General features: G+C 46.5%; 1 protein-coding gene across 2 annotated transcripts; it reads left to right on the top strand.

Moving 5' to 3' along the window:
* The first annotated feature begins 9590 nt into the window (after positions 1-9590).
* SUCNR1 (succinate receptor 1) lies at positions 9591-15826 on the top strand. 2 transcript variants are annotated; one of them, XM_054074646.1, is made up of 3 exons: positions 10060-10374; positions 10471-10570; positions 12934-15826. In XM_054074646.1, exons 2-3 carry the CDS (start codon positions 10568-10570, stop codon positions 13882-13884), a joined length of 954 nt encoding a protein of 317 aa, XP_053930621.1. In that variant the 5' UTR covers positions 10060-10374; positions 10471-10567; the 3' UTR covers positions 13885-15826. The 2 variants fall into 2 exon arrangements, with proteins under 2 accessions (XP_053930620.1, XP_053930621.1); XM_054074645.1 differs by having other exon boundaries at positions 9591-10570; positions 12934-15823.
* The last annotated feature ends 5598 nt before the right edge of the window (positions 15827-21424 follow it).

Raw genomic sequence — 21424 nt, 5'->3', positions numbered from 1 at the left:
ATTTAGTAACTTCCTAGGCTTGAAAAAGGAGTGCAATTCAGCTGTCAGAGCTGAACAAGTATCTTCTATTTAAATGTTTTGTATATGAGATATGAACCCTAAAATCTTTGAATGATGCAAACATTGTTTGGCTACTGGTTTTAAACTGATCACAATACACCACAAACATATTTCTACCACCTTGCTTTTTAACTTTTCACGAAGGATGCTGCATCTTCAATAGTTCTTTCTTTCTGCGTGTGCGTAGCCTCTTTGGGTGGTATGTGTATGGAACGATTGCCATATTTTTCTTTTTTCATCTTTATGTTGGGTATAAAAATTAAACTTGTTTCTGATTCCAGTGCAATGTTCTTTTTGTCACTCGAGTATCCCGTTTATTGGAAAGGAGTAACAAGCTGGCTTTAGTGCACACAGTAGCTATCGCAAACGTCCAGGACCAAACCCAGGGAGATGTTTTACTTCTGCTGTTATCATTAACGTGAGTACTTGTAATGGTTGACTGTGAGGAGACAAACAGCAGTGGTTGAGTGGGTGTCTTTTGTCAAGAAAAGGATGCTGAAGCTTGTAAGTGGGATGGAGAATAGCAGAGAGTCGAGCCTGGCTGTGGGGAGGGCTGAGTCAGGGCTCCTGTTTGCCCCAGGACACGGGATCAGAAAATCCTAGGTTTGGTGATACAGTAGGAGTGTTCGGTTTCTCTGCTTCCGATTCCATCCTTGAAATAGTGAGTGTCAGCACACCAAGCATAAGATGTACCAGGAGATTGAAAAGCATCTCATACAAACCCCATGCACAGCTTTGAGTGCAGCAGGGGTGTCTGGCAGGTGGGTACCTGCCGTGACCTCTGTCCGTGTCCCTGGGCAGGGCTGTTGGTCCTTCCTGTCCTCTCTGGCCCAGGTGTTGCATGTGCTGCTGGCAAAGCCTGGGGAGGACTTTGGGTGTGGGTCCTGGCTTTGTCTCTGCTTCTTCAGACAAATACTTGTGGGAGGCATTGGGAAGGGCTTGCTGGTGGGGTGGTTTCAGTTTTGGTGTCCCTAGTGCTGATGAAGACCCTCGTGCTGGAGTGCGGTGGCCCTGGCAGAACCCTGCAAGGATGCCCCACCTGGCCCTTCCCCTTGTGTAAGAGGGTTTGACCTTCCTGTCCCTGCTGAGCTGGCGTGAGCTGTTTGCCAGGCCTGGAGCCAGTGCCCGCTGTCGGGGCTTGGCCGCACTGGTGGGGAGTTCTGGGATAGACAGAGCCTGGGAGCCAGAGGGGTGCAGGGATCCCTGCCCCTGCAGCTGGAGGCAATCCCCACCATCAGCAAAGCTAAGCCAACAACCAAAATCAACCCCCTGGAAGGTGTGTCTTTACACTTCTGCTTCTATCATAGAATAGTTTGAGTTGGAAGAGACCCTATATGGGAAGTTCCCATGCAGCAGCTGAGAACAATGAAGGTCCCTTCCTCCTTCTGCTCTTCTTGAGAAGTAGAGGTTGAAAAAAGGGCTTTATGGCTTTAGGGGGAGCAAAAGGAACCTGTGATGGATTTCTTGAAATGAATTAATGAAGATATATTCCTCCCAGGAAAAAAAATTAATTGAATAACTGAAGCAATTCATGTCTTTCTCCATTTTCAGGCCCTGCATATAATTAGTACAATTGCAAATAACAGATGGCAAAGTGCTAAGGGGAGCGATTGTGTATGAGATGTGTGTTATGGAGGTATTTTATGCAAATAAGACCTGACACACAGCCATTGCACCGCAGGGTTGCTCAGGCGCTGCTGTTGTAAAAGCAGAATTGCGAGCAGAAGATGCATGAGTGGGAGTGGATTAATTTGGCTTTTATCTGCTCTTTATCCGTGCTGTTTGTTTGCACACAGCAACTCATAAAAGCCCCGTCTCTTGCCCAGCGTGGAGCTGCTGGCAGGGGTCGCTCGGGTGCTGGCACCCATGGCTCGCTGCCACCACCAACCCGTCTGCCGCCCTCTGCCTCCACACTACCTTTAGCACAGCCTCTTGCTCCTCCACTGGGTTCCGGTGATGGTGCGGGGTTTTCTATCTTCTCTAAGCCTGTAATTTAATTTCCAATAGCCTGGATAATACTAATTTTAGGAGCTGGAGAGACTCACAGAATAGTTTGGGTTGGAAGGGACCTTTGATTTGCAGTTGGACTCATAGATCTTAGAGGTCTTTTCGGACCTAAATAATTCTGTGATTCTGAAATCTTACGCTGGTTTAGTTAGGAGGAGCTGAGGCAATAAAGCTTCATCCCCAAACTCTGGGGCACCTGAGGGCTTCTATGGGTCTGTCCAAACCTGCAGCTGGAGGGTCATAGTGCCACTCCTGAAATGCCTTGAGCACAGCTGTGCTTTCAGGGGTGACAGATCCTCATGCTTGGATGGGGGAGAACCCCTCGGTGATTGCTTGTCCCGTGGCTCCCTCTCCCTGTGGTTCAGCCAAGGAAGAGGTTTTACAGCAGGGCACCAGCAAGGCTCAGCCTGGAGCTGGGGTTGTGGTGCCACACGCCTGCAGGAGGAACAGCAACACCGGCTGTCAAGTGAGATTGCTGAAACATGGGCTGCATTTAGTGTCTGAAATATCTGGAGCACCACGCACTTATTCCCTGATTCCTGGGAGCTGCTAAAAGCAGGGAGGGTGCAGAAACGTTCAGATGTGTTTTTCTTGCAGGGAACTGGCAAATGAGCGTCTGAGCCCAAACACGATGACTTTGGCTTGGAAACTGAAGCAGATAAGAAATGAGTTGCATTTATTCTGGAGCGTGGGGAAACCAGGTACTGCTGGGCTTATATAAACAAGCCACAGCTAAACTAAAGTAAACGTTTAATTCTGTTCCTTCTCTGTACCAAAAGTAGAAACAGCATTAGGCTATCAGATGTACGGTGATGAGCTGTGCAGCTCTGTCTGATGCTGTTGGCGTCAGTGTACGACCTCAGTGTGTGTTGCTGACCCGTTTGCACTATAGTTATCATTGCAAAGTTCTCGTCTACTGGTTCATGATGGTCATGACAAGATATTAATTAATTTCCCTTAGTAATAATTTATAACCTAAAAGAATATTCCCATGTTCCATTTTGCTCATGGGAATGAATTCTAAGGGGGGATAAACATCCTCTGTTCAAAAGGCTCTGCAGGAGAGGCACCACGTTTTGCTCAAGGTCAACCTTAATGACTCATTCTGACCAATCAAATGCAAATACATCACGATAAACTGTTAAATATGCATGACTCATTTAAGAGGCCTCAGTCTAATATAAATTGACTAATGAGTATTTAATGACAACAAACTTGCCTGACTCAAGTTACGTTTCTTCTTTAAAGCCCGTGGGTTGCTGAAGAACCCGATGAGTTTAACTGCATGACATTGATTTACAAGCTGGAGCCTGCCCTTGTCTCCCAGCCTAAATGCTTACTTCTTGCAAACTTGCTTTAAACTGCCTGGAAGCTGCAGGATTAAATCCAGGCAGCACTACTTCATCAGCCTGCCTGAGAAATGCTGTGGACACCCATCAAAACAGTGTGATGTTCTGTAATCATTAGGCGCTGCTTTGTTTTTTGGTTGGACTATTTCTGCATTAGGCTGTTTCTCAGTGAAAAGATTTATACTGACAACTGACCAGTCGGCTGTAGTAAAAAAAGGTCCCACCAGAGTGCTGTAGGAATGAGGGTTCACAGGTCTGGGAGGAACTTCCTTCCTGCCATGTCACTATGGACATGTACCCAGGGTCAGCAAATCACGCACGGTGGCCAAAGCCCCCTCCTGCTGCTCCCAGTCCCTCTGGCCCCTTGTTCTTTCAACATAGCTATATACGAGATGCTCTGTTTTCCTCCAAATGCCTTCTAAACGCCTCTGCGTTAGCAGATCTGGAGGATGGTGGGTTCCTAAGGCAAGCCTGTGGAGCACAGTGTGGCTCTGCGAGCCGCTGCCAGGCAGAACATCTTTTACAAGCGCAATTTGTTTTGAAAAACAAATCCCTCTACCTTCCAGTGGAAGAGTGGAAAAAAACGTACCAACTGCCCAACTGTTTAGAGGTTTGTGAGGTATGTCAACATTGTGTAATTAAAGTTTCCTTATTATCCATGCCAGAAACCTTATCAGGTAAACACAGGTCTCTCTGGGTGCGCTGAAAATACGTGGTTCATTCACCTGGTATTCTGGCCATGCAATGCGCTTTGCACCATACACCCTGGTTTTGTTGGATGCTTTGCTCGGTTGCTTGCACGCAGTTGTTTTTAACAGAAGAAGAATCTCTCACAACCTGCAGCAGAGAACTGAACAGACCATGCTTTCCTAAAGCCTGGTATGTAGGAAAAGACCATCAGTTGCTTTTGACATTGGTTTCTCAATCAATGATCCATTGAAGATGTAGGCATTTGGAAAACAATTTCATGCAGGGATGATGGATGAGTCATATTTTGAGAGAAAAGCAGTCTATGAGGATTATTGTTTCCCGATAACCCGTGGTCAGGAGCTGGGGTTACTCTGGCATGTGGCTGTCCCACCACTCTGTGCTGGATGGTTGGTCATTGCCATGGGCCTTTGGGGCATGCTTGGGACCGAGAGCACAGGAGGTCCATCTGTTCCCAATGCACCTTCATTCTTCTAGTGCACACTGTAGAAGCTGTCCTCAGTACTTTGAAGAACTCTAAACCTCTGTCTTGAACAACTAGTCAACAGAGGAGGAGATGGAGCCAAAGGGGGGAAAAAATGCCTTTGTTGAGAAAACACTTTACTCTCTGCTCACCATCCTCTGAGCTAATATTTAATTCTTTTTTTTATACATAGAAAAAGAAATGGCCTCAAATTCTCATTGAACTGTATGAGATCTACTTTAGCTTAATGCCATTTAACCTCAGTTGATTGTTTTCAATGCCTTTAGTGCATCCTGAGTCAATATTTATTATATACCTATAAAGTATCAGAAATTATGTAAAAATCCCACTCCAAAACAACAACAACAACAAAAAAACAGCCAGAAGGTGCAGGAAGAATTCTGATCGTTATATTTTGTGGAAAAGCATTTGTCCGAGTCTGTGCTGGGATCAGCATTTGTTAGGAGCAAAACTTGGAAAAACTGGTTCCTGGTTTGGTACCATGGTGTGGATGGTTACTGCGAGTGCCCAACATCCCCGTACACCAGTGGTGTCAGCTCTTCTGCGTCCTCGGGTGCGTCAGTGAAGGCGTGAGACTGGTGCTCCTTTGTATTCTTTCTGGTAAGTGCTCAAGTGAAGTAGGAATTACTGGTGATCTATAATTTCCTCTTTCATTCTCTAATCATAATAATCTAATACAGTAAATGAAAAATATTATGGTAAGTGTTCTGTAACAATTACAAAAGCAGAAGTTTTGACTTATTTGACCAAGAAACTGGATGTGAATCTGTTTTGCTGACTGAAGCCAGGGCTGGGCTCCCTCCTGCCCTACCGATGGCAATAGACTCCGGAGAAGGAAAATCCGCCGTTACTGTAGCAGAAAGCAGCTGAGGTGAGTTTCCAGCCTTGTTGCTGTGGTGCCCCTCAGCGACTCGCTGCTGGCTGCAGTAGATGGCAGAAGCACCTTCCTGGGGTTTTTAAGCACTGCCGTGTGCTAAGTACTCACGCTCTGAGACTTGAGTTATGCATCCCCAGAAGCAGGTTGGTGGGTAGAACTGGTGACCATAGGGGTTTCCAGGACTCGCACAGACACACCCGCTAAGTAAAACAGATTTTTTCACAATTCTGCAGTGTGGGTGGAATGTCATCAAAGGCTTGTTGAAAATCCAGATATACCACGACCACTAGACCCCCTTCATCCAGCGCTTCAAGCATCACGTTTTGGCACAACCTTACTAGGTCTCCTTGAAAACATCCGGGTTTTGTAAGACAGTTATATGAAAGATGTGGTGATTTGACATCAGTTAATTTATTAATTTTCCTTGCAAGTTGTTACGGATATCAAGTAGTGCTATAAAATGATGGGTTAATGTAACTGTTACCTTTCATAATCCTTTACTTGGCCATTGAAAGAACCTCATTCTAGTCGCTTATTTACTGTGAGCTTTCTGCACATAAAATTGTTTTGCAGCACTTCATCCACCATAACCAACTTCTACCACCAGTCACGTATGATGAGTCACGTGTGATGAGCTCTTTACGTTATCAGTGCCCGTTCCATTCCATTTTGCATTTTTTATGGCTCATATCATGGCAGCACTACAGAAATGGAGTCGTTGTTGCTGGGTTTCCATACATCTCCGTGTATGTTGATAGCTGTCTCCACACTGCAGACATCTGGAGATCTTCGCCCTCTTAAAGCTCAAACCAAGTTACTGTTGACGGTAGTTAAGAAGCTGAAGTCCCTCAGTAGATGGGGCAACTATCTATATGATATGCAGATATAGATATGCAAATCTAGAAGACTTATTCCAAGCTCATTGGAAACCCCTCTTTACTCCTTTAGTTGACCTCCCACATTTTGTGGGGTTTAGTTGTCAGCATGGTGGTTGTAAAGCAAACCCAGCAGCTCAGAGCAAGTGGCAGCTACTCCCTCTTCCCATTGCATCCTGCTGTTACCATGGTAGGAGAGAACAACAGTAGCTTCTGGCTCTAGCAAAACCAGACAGCTGCTCCTGGGAAGCATCAGCACAACCCATGGCACTGCTAAACTAATGAGCAGCTTCAACATCTGTTTGTTTTCTCATTTAGCTTTTAAAAATTTTAATTTCTTTGGGCTGGTAAAAATCAGAAGCTGCTCTTTTGCATAATTCATGAGGGCAAAGTAATAATGAATACATGTTTGAGCTGATTATTTCCAAAATTTCGGGGACTGAAAGCTGATGTGTCATTTTCTTTTTCGGTTACTTTATTTAGCTTTTTTTCCCCCTGCTTTTTCTGCAGCCGTCTATAAATGACCTGTAACTTCTTTCTATTCATGCTTTAAAAAGGAAGCATGCAAAACCTCGCTTAAATTTGAGAAATGTAACTACAACTACAGTTGCTAAACTTGCAGTTTCTGGGGATTTTAGCTTCAGTTTGGCTTGAGCAATATGGTTATTTCTAAATAGTGATTTTTAAAAGTCCGCTGCTGAAATGAGCTGGGCTTCTCCAAATTGTCACACAATGGGCAGTGGTGAGCCACATGCTCCCAGAGAAATGCCAATAACAATTTAATTTCTTTTCTGGATTTCTGCAGTGATTGTTGATGTGTAGAAGTTTGTGTTGGGCTCCGTGTTTGTACCAGATGGTGTTTATAACAATAACAAATAAATCGTCTGGGATTTAGCTGTGTTCCTGGCGTAGAGCATGGCCGGAGATGTTGTCCCTGGGCTCCAGGCTGGTTTTTCCCTGGCAATCAGAGGCACGGGCGGAGCGGAGGCTGGGGACCTGGGCGCTGTCCCCGGCTGCCTCAGCCAGTGCAAACGGTCGGAATTTCACTACTCCTCCTAAATTAAAAGTGTTACAGGGAAATAGCATGTTCTGCAGCCAACCTCCAGCATCCTTAGTTAAAATGGGTGTCAAATCAGCATCTTTTCTCCTGGTTCCCAGTTCTCCCATTCCAAGAATGAGGCACGCGATTGCCCTTGTCAAGCTTATCTGCTAGCTGGGATGTCCTTTTTGAGTCTGTGTTCTTAGCCACCATCGCAGCACTTCCTTCACCCTGTGCGTTCCCGGTGATGCTCCGTCGGCGGTGACCGCTGGCCGTGCCATGCCATCCTCTGCCCGGGCACGGCGGAGGCCTGGTGGGGCAGGGATCTGCCACTCGTCCCAAACCTGCTCAGCTCTTTTTTTCCTTTTTATTCTCATAGCACAAATTCACAGAGCTCTTTTGAAGCTCTGTCTTTCACTGGTGCCCCTCTTTCTTCTTGCTCTGTTTTAAACTGTACTTGTTGTCTGGAGATTTGGATCATTTTTATCTGAGCACTCACTTGCCAAATTCAGGAGCTCGTGGCGTGCTCCAGGGCTAGTGGGTACGTTGAGAGGCAAAAAGACATAAACCTTATCTTCTCAGTTCTTGGTGTTTTCTTCTGAAAAGGAATAAATTGTTTCCAAAAGCTGCTTTAGTTAGTATGTGGCGGCTGTGTTTGCAGACAGCCTCAAAGGTTTGTTCTGCGATGTTCTCCATGCAGACCCTCTCAATCTCAGGCTGGTGGGGATGAGACCATACGCTGTTACCTGCATGGACAGGAGCAAGGATGGGCCTGAGGAAACCACTTGAGAGCTAGAGATAACCCACCCCAGCAGCGTTCTGCCTTGTTGATGGCTGTTCATCAACAAGGTCCCTTTCTCCTGGGCATGACCTTTTACTGGGAAGGGGCCATCCCAGCTGGAGCGTAGCACAGCATCGCTGTCACCTCGCTCCTCTCCTGCCCGAGGAACCCTCACCCTCAAGCACACGAGCTACACAAAGCACTAACCCAACCCTTTTTAGATCCACTTAAAATGTCAAGCTCGGCTGCATTTTTGTCCCCTGCGAGGGCTGAAGCAGCAGCTCAGTGCTGTGACAGGGTAGGGCATTGTTGGGAGCCGCTCACCCAGCTCACAGCAGTGCCTGCACTGCCCCTGCCTTCCAGCTGCGGTGTGTGATCCGTATACTGCACGAATGGCCTGGTTTTCCTGGGATGGCATGAAGCAATTAGATATCAGTATACGTGCAGGCGTTGCAAATGCATGGCCATCTGCTCGAGGTGCAGTAGTAGCTGGTTTGGTATCTCCAGCGATTCTGAGCAAGCTGCCATTAGTGAGTGAATAAAGTGTTTTGGACTTGTTTACTAAAGGAATGATTAACAAGTTCCCAAAGGCTTGGATTTTATTTTTCCTGCAAAGTCAGCATAGGGACTGCAAGCGCAGCCCTGCAGCCTGCCTGCAAAGTGTTTTTCTGTAACAGGCTGAAAAGAGCTATACGTATCACATGAGTCAGGAAAGAAAGACTGATCCTTTTGTCTTCAGTTGTTAATGTTTATTGACAAGTCACAGAGCAGCAGCTTTTTGGCTTGAAAGGTTACTCGGAGCATGCTTATGCACAGCAATAAAAGCTAAATGGAAGTGTGTCTAAGCTTACACAGCACAGGGCTTCCTAAAAACTTCCCCTAGATACAAACCTGACCAGTGACAACGGAAATTCCAGAGGGGAGCATCCCACAGGTGTCAGACACAGCCACCCCATCGCGTTCAACCCAAGCCACTACTGAGAGTGCTCTCTTACTCCTTTTTATGCAAGAAAACTGTAGCTCCCTCCCTTTCTCTTGCATCAATTGGCACTTTCAGCCCGGACACTCAGGCTGGGAGAGCTTTGGGTCAAGAAATTGAAATTATACAGAGGGTCCTGGGGCTTTGGAACAGTGGAAGACAGCGGTCCAGGGGTAAAAACTCAATCAAAACTGCACATAAGGAGGCTGCTGTATCATTTGTAATGAAGAAGCAGTTTTTGTGCCGATATAAACTGGTGCAGGTGCCTTAGTCGCAGCATAGCAGCAGTCATTTTGCATCAGCAGTGTTTATTCTCAAAGTTAAAAATATAATAATATTTCATAGCAATGATGAATAAACCACGAGGCTTTGCCAGTTTAAAATGTGTTACTAAATGAAAAAAAGAAGTGCTGCTCTTTAGTGCTGTGCTTTAATATAATTAAAATGTGTTGGTTTAATTGGTTTGCTAAATACAGAATGGCACTGAGCTGCTGCATCTGTTGTGTTGGTCCCGGAACAGGAAAGACTGCTCTGTGGTGGAAGAAGATGGGATGTCAGCAGGACTCAAGCCGCCAGCGCTGCCCTCTTGCAGTCTCTGGGGATCTCAAAATCATAGAATAGTTTGGGTTGAAAGGGATCTTAAAGCCCATCCAGTGCCACCCCTGCCATGGGCAGGGACACCTCCCACTGGCTCAGGCTGCCCAAGGCCCATCCAACCTGGCCTGGAACCCCTCCAGGGATGGGGCAGCCACAGCTTCTCTGGGCACCCTGGGCCAGGGCCTCACCATCCTCATGGTGAAGAAATTCTTCCTAATGTCCAGTCTAAATCTGTCCTTCTCTAGTTTATACCCGCTCCCCCTCATCCTCGTGGGATAAATAGCAGTGCCCTCTCCCTCCTCGTGCCTCAGAGGAGCACCACTGGGCCCTGCAGTGGCGGCTGTGGCAGCTCACACGGTGTCGGCGTTGCTCAGCACTGCCCGGGCAGGGCGGGAATTGGGCACCTTTGGCTGCAGCCCCACAGCTCACGGCGAGATCCTATGTGTCACCCAATCCGGGCATCTTGTGGCGAGCCTTCCTCAGAGCCCTGGGGTCGGCAGGTGCTCTCGGCTGGCCGCTGGCTTCCCGCACCCTCCTGTTCTCCCAGGGCAGCTCCCAAAGAGGTCTCTGCAAAGGGGAAGTGTTTGTTTTCCTCCTTGGCCGGGCACGCATTTTGCGGTACCTTCCTCCTACGGAAGCTCCCTATGCCCTGCTCAGCCAAACAAATTGCTCCTTTGCCTTGACTCATTAATGATTGAATCATATGCAAACTAGGTTAAACGCCACATCGTGCTGCGCTCCAGGGATCGCAGCGTTCTCACCAAGGCATGGTCCAGGAGTGCCGACGGAGAGGCAGCGCCCAGCCCTGGCCATGGTAAGATGTCTTTGTGCCTCGCGAGCCGCTGCCAAGCTACGGCTTCTGGAGAAGACTCTGCTATTCCTCTGGCAAGACCGTTTCTGAATGAACCCTTTAATTGTTTTACCTTATCTGCTTGCTTTAAAATTGCTTACTCAGTCTTTTTCTACCAACTACTTAAAAATCAATGTATCTGCCAATGCAGTAATTCTTGTTTGTATTTAAAGTGCTAATGTTAGCGCAGTGTTTCCTAAAATTCAAATCTTACTAAAGAATTCCTTCTCGGGAGCCTGAAGAGCCAGGCTTAGGCTGGGGACTGCACGTGGGGTTGCTCTGACCAGAGGGAGCGTGTAAGGCTATAAAATACGAGTGTCCTGCAGCGCACGGTGTAAGCGTAGGTGTTAGCTGGGTGTAACTGGAAGACGTTTTGTATATGCTGTACGTTATTCTGCCTCATGATCCACCTTTAACATAAAATACATCACTTTGAGAGCGGAGACAAATTCTAGATGCCAGAACAACTTTGAAAACACGTAAACCAGTTGCACTCTTTGTGGGACTGTCTTTCGCAGGGTTTGTGGCACTCGCGTTGCTGGTCTTTCAGAGCTGAGACTCGGCTTCATTTGGGTTTTAATCTACATCCCATTTTTCTAACACTGTTTTCCCCATCTTCCTAATCGTTTTGCTGATGTTTTAACCAAAGGCTCTTGCTAAAAGCTTTTTTTATCTTGCCGTTCCTCTGCAGGTGGGTACAGTGTGTTTGCCTGAGGAGGGAGATCCTACTCTATTTCTTCCCTTGTAGAATTAATGCATTTTTCAAAGCACTATGTGGAAAGAAAGCAAAATTGAGGCAAACTCACGCTTGGCGCTGCTTCCTAGAAAGCTTTGCTCCTTAAAGAATACCCATTGTGCTACTTGCTTCTGAGACGAAAGCAGAAGTTCTTTGCCTGGAGCCAAAGAGAAAATGAAATAGCAGTGCAGGGTGGGGGCAGCCATGTGTCTGCCAGCCCTGCGCTCGGTGTTGTCGCAGCAGGGAGCAGCTTCTCCTCCTCCAGCTGCTCTGTGGGCCTGGGGTGCCCCATTGTACCCAGGGTGTGGGCTTAGTAGGAGTGATGAGCTGTGGCTGAAGAAATCATACACAGTAGAGGAAATTAATTCCAGAAATGACTTCAAGTTTGTCAGCTTGACTTTGAAGGCGTTTTATTCTGATCTTGACGGTGCTGTCCTCTTGACTAGAGTCACTTCCATATCAACGAGGACTCAGTCGTAAGTGGTGTTGTTTAGCCTGGAGAAGAGGAGGCTGAGGGGAGACCTCATTGCTCTCTGCAACTGCCTGGAAGGAGGGTGTGGAGAGGAGGGTGCTGGGCTCTTCTCCCCAGTGACAGAGGACAGGACAAGGGGGAATGGCCTCAAGCTGTGCCAGGGGAGGGTCAGAATGGATATCAGGAAAAAAATTATCACAAAAAGGGTCATCAGGCACTGACAGAAGCTGCCCAGGGAGGGGGTGGAGTCCCCATCCCTGGAGGGGTTTAAAAAACGAGTAGACGAGTTGCTCAGGGACGTGGTTTAGTGGCAGATAGGAATGGTTGGACTCAGCGATCTAAGAGGTCTTTTTCCAACCTAAGGATTCTATGATTCTATGAAACTTATCTTCTTGAAAGGGCTTTATGTAGAAAACAGAAGAAGCTTGTAAAAGCCCAGGAGCAGAAATGCCCTGTGTCTGCAGGAACGGCTCCGGCACACCTGCTGTGATGCACAGGATGCTTCGTACCCACAGCGCTTCCCGTGCAATGCTGCTACTGAGTTACCAGCAAAACCGTATAAGGCGCATGACAAACAGTTGATTTGATAAATACGTTCTTTCCAGACTTCTTAATGAATTCCTAGCAATGCAGTCAGCGTGTGGCCATATTGCTGCCACTGAGTTCATCATTTATCAGTCTTGACAGCAGACTTCTGCATTAGTGATGAGTGAGGAGACCATGGGACCGGAGTTGGGTAACAAGGAGGCACATGACTTCTAGCAAGGGCTGTGAAAAGGTGGTGACAGGCAAGCTGGTTTCACTTTCCCAGCCTCTGGTAGCCCTGTGGGTTTGGCCAAGTGGCAGCTGGAATGTTATGGTAGATGCCTTCAAGAGATGGTGTTACTGCAAACTTCTCACGCAGGTTTTTGCTCACACAACTTTTCATCTTGCTCGATAACTCTGGTCAATATCTGAAAGTGGAAATCTGGTGTGCAGGAGGGATATTCTTTGAGTTCATGTACCTACTTAGCTGTGAGCAAATAACATGTTATAGTCACCTATTAAAGCAACAATATAAAAATGCAACAATCTTTTACTAATTTTTGGTGTTTGTTTTGTTTCCTGTCAACTTTCCAGGCTGTGAATGAGACGGACGGATGTTTGCTGACAAACCGAGTCCTAGAGAAGTATTATCTTTCCACCATGTACAGCCTTGAGTTCATTTTAGGCTTCACTGGAAACACCATTGTTGTCTTCGGCTATATTTTCTGCCTGAAAAACTGGAAAAGTGGCAACATCTACCTGTTCAATTTATCATTATCAGATTTATTATTTCTGTGTACCCTTCCGATCCTTGTGAACAGCTACTCTAGAGATCTGTGGGCAAAGGAGAGCATCTTGTGCCACAGCAACAGATTCCTGCTGCACGCAAACCTCTACAGCAGCATCCTTTTCCTCACCGTTATCAGTATTGACCGATACATGCTCATAAAATATCCTTTCAGAGAACATTTCCTTCAGAAGAGGAAAGCGGCCGTTATTGTGTCGGTTGTCATATGGATTGGGGTGATTGTGGAACTGCTGCCGTTGATGTCTTTCCTGGAGCCAATAACACCTGCCAATAATTACAAGTGTCTTGATTATGCAAGCTCCGGAGACCCAAAGAAGAACATAATCTATAGTATGTTTTTGACTGTCTTTGGATTCCTTATCCCTCTCCTGATCATGTGCTGCTTCTACGTGAAGATGGTCCTTTTTCTTAAAAGCAGGAGAGAGCAAGTCAGTTCGCTCCTGACCCTTGAAAAACCCCTTACTTTAGTCATCCTCGCAGTCGTTATCTTCTCGTTGCTCTTTACTCCCTACCACATAATGCGTAATGTCCGAATTGCTTCCCGAATACCAGCCTTGAATGTATCTGTGTGCACACAGGGCATCATCAACACCATTTACATCATCACGAGACCCATTGCTTTTTTGAATAGTGCCATTAATCCAGTTTTTTATTTCTTAATGGGTGACCACTTCAGAGAGATGCTGATGGCAAAAATAAGGCAGCTCTTGAGCAGGTTGACAACCACTGGCAAATGAACTGATAAGGAGACCTTTTATAATGGGAAAAGGGAAGGAAACCAATGTACAGTGCCACTTTTTGTAGATAATTTTATTTATGCTATCGAACACGTATGAGCTGATTGTGTTCCTCTAGATGCGCTTGTTCCCTTGTTGTACAGGAGACCTCTTCTGCTAATCTGACTCCAGCAAACCTGAATTGATGTTCTTTCAGCTGTACAGCATGAAACCACGCTCTCAGAACAGGATACGCTATGGCCTATTAATACTGTTAATAAAATATCATCGTGGTAGTTCCTAGAGGGAAAATATGCTGCTCTCAGATGGCCGTTTTGTGAGGTTGCTACTGATCTGGACCAAGGCTTTGATAAAAATGCCTCAAGCGCACTAATTTGCACAGTCAACACAGTGAGGGGATCAACGCTGAGTATTTATATTAGCGCTTGCAAACTCTGCATCTCCTCAGATGTTTGTCACAGTTATTTATTCTGAAAGATAATTTCCATTTCCAGCTGATTTGGTGAGGGTTGGCCTCTCGGATGTGGCAAAAAAAATGAGGGAATGCAAATGGCTGGGTAAAATGCTTTGTCAGCTTTGCGGAAGGGAGGCAGCAGTTCGGTTGCTGTTGGTTTTTGTAAGGAGTGTGAGGAGTGCAGAAAGCTGTAGCCTTTGGCTGTTGATCTTACAAGCATTTCATGGAAGCACTGAGACAGCAAAGACGTCTGTGTTCAGATAGGTTCTGTCACTCTGATATTAAAGTTGGATTCAGCTACCAGAAATAAAAATAAGAAAATCTGTCATTTTAGTTCTTAGCAGAGATTTGCCTTTGTACATCACTGGGACAGCTGTGCAAGCTCATACTGTTTGGTTTTGGGGTTTTTTTTGCAGTCCCTTTTCAAAGTGTAGATTTACTTAACTTTAATGTAGTTATCTATAAGCGTGGGCAGAGTGTATAGCTTGAAGCAGAATTTGGCCCATGATAAAGAAGATAAAACTTCATTAACAGTCCTGTTAATGAAACTGGAGCTAACAAGGAGCCAGTTCTGAGTTACATCCCCTGCAGAGTTGTTGTAGTGGCAGAACTTACTCTCCAGTTAACTGACCTGACCTCAACGATAAAGGGTGAAGACATCAATGTAATGATAATCTTGTACACGTTTGGGCTCAGGAAGGAGCTGCTGAGAGCACTGGGTGCAGCGGGCAGAGCGTGGGCAGGGTGCAGGCACCCCCTCCTCTGCCGGGGTTCCACCAGGGGATGGAAGAGCTCACAGTGAAGCGTGAGACCAGCGCTGCCCATGGGTTCCCCAAGGCGTGGAGAAAGGACTGGTGGCTGAGGCTCGTCAGAGATGACTTCAGTTCTGCTTTCTCTCATGTCATTCATCTGTAATACGTTAACTGCTTCCTTGATACCTCGCTGCCTGGTAATAAACTGTGCATCCTATTTAAAATATAAAAAGCCTCCATCGGGTTGAGTCTTTTTGGTTTGTATGCTATTCCCTGTAATGTCCAAGAAGCTACAACATCTGCCTTTTTCCTGTTACCGGGAAAACCCTTAAAAGCAATCTTTTGACTCAATTTTAGGGATAAAGCAGCGGCTTTCCTCTGTGAGTCTCTCACATAAATACCCACGGCAGCATTCCCCGGGGGCAGCCGGTGGCCCTGACACGAGCTGGGTTCTACCTTTCAACACTCACAGGGATCCCCTGAGCTCAGAGTGCTGCTACAGCAGATCCTGGCGATGCCGGGGAAAGGATTTTTCTGACTCCTGTGCTGCTCCCAGAGAAGTTTGCTGTGGCACAGCATGATTCTTGGGGCTGGAACCAGGATGGGGAGTCCAGGAAGGGCTAAACAGGGGTTTCACTGGAAATAAACAGGCGTAAATCCTTATTTTCCTCTCTCTATTTGCTTTGTAACAAATCTTTGTTCATAAATTGCTAAATCACTCTGTCAGTGGTGGAAAAAAGATCCATCACGTGTTATGACAGCAAGGCCTGGGACAGATAAGGCTGCACTTGAGCTTCTGTTTGAAATACCTCCTGGTTTTGTAAGGACGTAGCACCGAGAGGCAATTACGCAGGTGGGTGTTGCACGTGTTCAGCCCAGCGCAGAAACAGCTAAGCGCACAATTTCCAACATTGGGCTTCGTATTTCCTTTTTAAAGTTGGAATCCAACACATTAAAGAGGAATTTTCTTCCAGGCAAAACACTATACAGTAATAAATAATAAGCTGAAGCATCTTTGGTTGACTCCCTTTTGTCTTTTGCAGTGGACAGAACAGGACTTTTCAGAGAAATCTTTATTTTCTAATACTCTCTCTATTGTGTGTGGGGTTCCCATTGCAGCTCAGTGGCTTCTTTTTATTGTGAATGGGCTTATGTGGGCCACAAGAAGAGTTTGTGGGGTTTATTAACTGCATAGCAGAAATGGAAAGGCCGCGTCCACTCTGCCTGGGCACACTGTTTGTGTTTTGGGTTTTTTTTTTCCCACCTTAGAGATTTGTGGTTGTCAGCTCCTACAGCCGAGTATCTGTATTTGCTCTCAGTACTGCCATTCACCCCGGGCTGGACAGGCAGTTTGAAAGGAAGAAATTTCACATTTTCGACACAAACCCACTTCCTACATAGCCTGTTTTCTCATGTGGGAATCTGCCATGCAAATCATGTAGGAAACTGCGGGCAGTTTGACATGTACCCTTCCTTTGTGTTCCTCTTCTGGTGACTGCCATCATCAGCTATTGGAGCGGGTCCAGAGGAGGCTACAAAGATGATCCAAGGGCTGGAGCACCTTCCACATAAGGACAGGCTGAAAGAGTTGAGGTTATTCAGCCTGGAGAAGAGAAGGCTCCGAGGACACCTTATAGTGATCTTCCAGTATGTGAAGCATTGCATATGCAATTAGCCTGCAATGGTAATTCCTTGTATTTCATCCCATTCCCAGTTGTTTCGGGCAGATTTGGCTCTGCAGAGGCCACTCCAGCTGCACAGTGAGCACAAGCCAAAAGGATGGGGATGGACTCTTGGTCAGGGAGAGCACGGATAGGAAAAGGAGAGGGTGGTTTTAAGCTGAAAGAGGGGGGATTGAGACGAGATCTTAGGAAGAAATGTTTTCTTGTGAGGGTGGGGAGGCCCTGGCCCAGGGTGCCCAGGGAAGCTGTGGCTGCCCCATCCCTGGAGGGGTTCCAGGCCAGGTTGGATGGGGCTTGGAGCCCCTGATCCAGTGGGAGGTGTCCCTGCCCATGGCAGGGGGTGGAACTGGATGGGCTTTAAGGTCCCTTCCAGCTATTCAATGATTCTATGATTGTCTTCACAGGGCACGGAAAAAAATCTTTCTTCACTCTTTGATGTCAGGGGCAGCCACCCCTTTCTTCCTCCACGTGGCAGGCGTACGTGCTGGGTGATGAGATGGCAGCAACCCCCAGTTGTGCAAGTGCCAGTTCAGCATCCACAGCTCGGCTGTGAAGGGGGAAGCGGAGGGAAGGGGCTGCTGGGCACTTGGGCAGGAAAGAAGGAGAAGGGAGAAGATAAATACACCTCCACCTGCTAGCTGCTTTCCAGAAAACAGCTGGTGCGGTCAGCACAGCCTCCCCCAGCTGCTGCCCTCTCCCCACCAGAGATACGTCTGTAGAGCACGTGGCATCCCACATCCAGGTGATCGATGGCCAGGAGGTGATTTTTCTTCATAAACAATGTGTAGTGACAGTTCATATGGATTAATATGTTCGTTTATTTGTTTTGCTATGTCCATTTGGTTGAGCAGGGTCATCTGCTCCTTGCTAAGTGCATTGAGTCACTAAGGACACCTCCTTGTGTACACACAGGGTCACATTTACCCGCGGGGCTATTCCCTATCAGCCTGATACCCAGCAAGTAATCATCATATCTAAATATATGCTCTTTCGGTTAATATATACTATATATCCATCATAAAAAGCTGTAAAGTCAGAAAATAGTGTCTGTGCATCTACAAGCCTAGCAATACTTAATAGAACTCCCATACATTACATCAGCTGGGTTTTATAATAGTGAAGCTAGTATTTCTCTAGTGTATCTACTGATTATATGATGACATATGAAATTTTAAAAGGTGGAGGCTAGCTAATTAGAAAATGGGTAATTAATTCACGCAGCTGAAATTCTGGAGGACTGCAATAATTGTAACTCTAAGGAGGAACAGGCTGGGAGCTCTTCTTTGTTTCTATGTAATTAAACCGTGAGAAGAATACTAAAAAAAAAAAAAAATTATTTCCCATATTTATACTGACTTTCCACACTGGTAACAGTTGGTTTGTGTCCTGTGTTTTCACTTTTGATACTTCTTTATTTCAGTGTCTTCACTGCGGATGCTGCAATACAGCGGTTGGATTTGGGGACCCCCTAAGATGCAGGAAGAGGAATTTTGATTTTATTGACCATTTATTCTAAGACCAGCTGTTGTTTAATCCCAGGAAACAGTTTCTATTCAACAATATAGAAATATGTAATATCACAAGATAAGTCAGAGTAGAAGGGCCCACAGGAGATTGTTTAATCCAACCTCTTGCCTAAGGCAGACGGCTGTGAGGTCAGACCAGTGTATCCGCAGTAACTGTGAGTGGCAACTCTGGTTTCACTCTATGCAAAGAATTAGATAGAAAAGAGATATAAAGATACACAGCCGAAATGAAAATCCGTGTTATTTACACATCTAAGTTTTAGAACCAATTTGTTCAGAATGGGAGAAGACAATGAATTATAAATATCAGCAGTACAGACAAGTTCCTTCTAGAAGGAAAACCCAGCAGAGAACATTCATGCTATATAAATCACCAGGGCTGAAAACATAGGAGTGGAGAAGGGATGGCAATGATCATACGAAAGTGCTGATAGAGAGTAAAGCTACACAGTAAGAAACCTTTTGCACACACCCCAAAGCTCCGAGCTTTGCACTTGTTTTTATCTGAGCCAGGTCTAAGAACCAGCCTGCCCTCCAGCCCAAACTGGGATGGGTGGAACCTAAGCAAGATTCGAGCTCTTCATGCTCTCCTGTGGCTGAAGGCAGCATTGCAGCAGCTTGCTGGGGCTCAGCAGAGGTCAACAGAAAAGAAATGAAGTTTAATAACCTCTTAGTCATCCTGCTTCTCGGTCTGGTTTAATCATGGTTATATGATATTGATTAACCTAACAAATTAACTTAAACCCTTTCCATAATTCAAAATGGTGACATTCGCCGTCCCTGCTTTGCCTGGCTTACAGTGATGGTCACAATATCCTCGTCCTCCTCCCCTCCACCATTGCCCCCAGCTCCTTTCAGCACACTGCTCTGAGTTCTGCAGCAGCACGCCTACACTTTTCTTCTCTTTTACTTTATAAAAAAACATTCCATTTAGCTCTGGAGCTCCCAGATAGACTCAGCCTCTTCGCCTTCTGAGATAATCCTGCTTTGTACCGTTGATTTAGTGGCAGCCTCTAAAATCTCCATCTACATCCATTTCCCCAAACTCATTAGTGAAAATTCTGATCATTACGCATTTAACAAAAGTGCTTCTGGTCTTACAATTAAAAATAGCAAAAATGTGACAAAAAGAAAAGATTCCTTTCAGAAATTATCAAGGGAATAAATAGTCTGTAGCATCCGGCTAGAAAACCATGAAAGTTTCTTTCCAGAACAGCTAATATTCAAGAGGTTCATTTTCTTCCCTCCAAAGTTCATCTCTGCAGATGTATCTGTTTGCTTTCAAGGGGCTTTTGCATGAGCTATTCACATCCCACTGCACAGGTGAAATGCATAACTCTGTAAAACCATCGTAAGGTAATCACGCCGCTCCTCCAGCCCCGGGTGTCACCGTGTTTCCAGCTCTGTACATCTCACAGCCTTTTGCCTTTGTTTTGTATGTTCTAGGTAATAAATCGGAGCGATCGTGCACCTGTGCTCGGCTCTGGTGAGGCCACACCTCAAATCTTGGGTTCAGTTTTGGGTTCCTCAGTGCAAGAAAGATGTTGAGGGGCTGGAGTGCCTCTAGAGAAGGGAACGGAGCTGGGGAAGGGGCTGGAGAACAGGGGTTATGGGAGGTGGCGGAGGGCCCTGGGGGTGTTCAGCCTGGAGAAGAGGAGGCTGAGGGGAGACCTTATTGCTCCCTACAACTACCTGAAAGGAGGTTGTAGTGAGGTGGGTGTCAGTCCTTTTGCCCAGGTAACACGTGATAGGATGAGAGGAAATGGCCTCAAGTTGCACCATGGGAGGTTTAGACTGGCTGTCAGGGAAAATTTATTTCCTGAAAGAGTGGTGAAGCATTGGAACAGGCTGCCCAGGGCAGTGGTGGAGGCCCCATCCCTGGAAGCGTTCAAAAAGTGTGTAGATGTGGCGCTTTGTGACATGGTTTGGTAGGCACAGTGGTGTCGGGCGGATGGTTGGACTTGATTGTCTTGATTCCTCTTTGCCAACCTCAATCATTCTACGATTCTATGGTTTTATGATTCTATACAAAGGTTAAAAACTGTGCGTTGCGCATACTCTTCTCTGTGTAATCCTTCTACTACTGAGTAGTACAAATAAAGACAAATTTAAATGAAAGAAACCCCAAAGCACAAGCTCTTCTGCGGGTTGTAGGTCACACAGGTAGGGCTAAGGGGAGATGAGCAGCGGTGGAGCTGTGGGCTGAGCTCGTCATGGGGAGAGCCCGCGATGCCCCGTCACCGCTGCGGCTGTGGACCATTGCTGCCCTCAGCCCAAGCGCCCCAACCACCCCCTCCTGCTGTCCCTGCCATCTCACCCACCAGCACCTGCTGGACTTGTGCCCACTGTGCTTCAGTTCTGGTCCAGCTGAGGATTTTGTGGTTTCATTTTGGTCTGCCTTCCTTCATTTTGGGTGGGGACAGAAAACTCAGCCTTCAGAAGAACAGGAATTCAGCTGTGAGTCAGACTGAAAATAGTCCAAGTATGTTTTAGCAGCGGTAAGCGATCTAAAAATAGATGTTCCTTGTGATGATCAGTGCCGGGTATGGCAAAGGGTCACATCCCCACGCTGGGTGCCCTCGGCTCTGCCCAGGGCTTGTCCAGTCAAATGCAGAAGCCAAGACACTGGGCTACTTCTAATCGCTGCTTTAAGGCGTCCAACTTGTCGGTCTGAAAGAGAGAGAGTTGCTTTCCAGGAGACGCCTGGCTTTAGGGGAAGGAGCTGCAGGAGCAGGACCCGCCTTTTGAGGGAAATCAAAACTGGCTACAACTCCACCCATCAGAGCAGCAGGATGAAAAATGCATAAGTTTATTTTTTATTCATTTGAAACCCAAGCAAACCCAAGCTCCTCTGCAGCTCGGAATATAGAAAAAGTCCTACAGTGTTTTTTTCCGACGCTTGGAGGGAATTTGCAGGATTTGCCTTTGTGCCCATCACCTCTTGCCCCATCACTGCCTCTGCCTGGCACCGCTGCTTGGGTGACAGGAACCCTGCTCCACTCTCCCCCAGCTCTTCGGCTGCCAAAGCAGCTTCTGCTCTGCATTAGCTTAATGATTATTTATAAGAATATCTTTCCAGAAGAACGGGATTGCCCGCAGGCTGCTGCAGTGGCTGTGGATTTAGTG

This window comes from Cuculus canorus, chromosome 9 (genome assembly GCF_017976375.1).
Source record: "Cuculus canorus isolate bCucCan1 chromosome 9, bCucCan1.pri, whole genome shotgun sequence".
Classification (NCBI taxonomy): domain Eukaryota; kingdom Metazoa; phylum Chordata; class Aves; order Cuculiformes; family Cuculidae; genus Cuculus; species Cuculus canorus.
This window is presented reverse-complemented; position numbering and strand designations above follow the sequence as displayed.

Bases quoted from the DNA above. Each gene is read 5' to 3' on its own strand.
- SUCNR1 (XM_054074645.1), top strand. From the start codon at position 10,460: ATGCAAACTAGGTTAAACGCCACATCGTGCTGCGCTCCAGGGATCGCA. The intron at 10,571-12,933 runs GTAAGATGTCTT...TCAACTTTCCAG, and splicing joins AGCGCCCAGCCCTGGCCATG to GCTGTGAATGAGACGGACGG.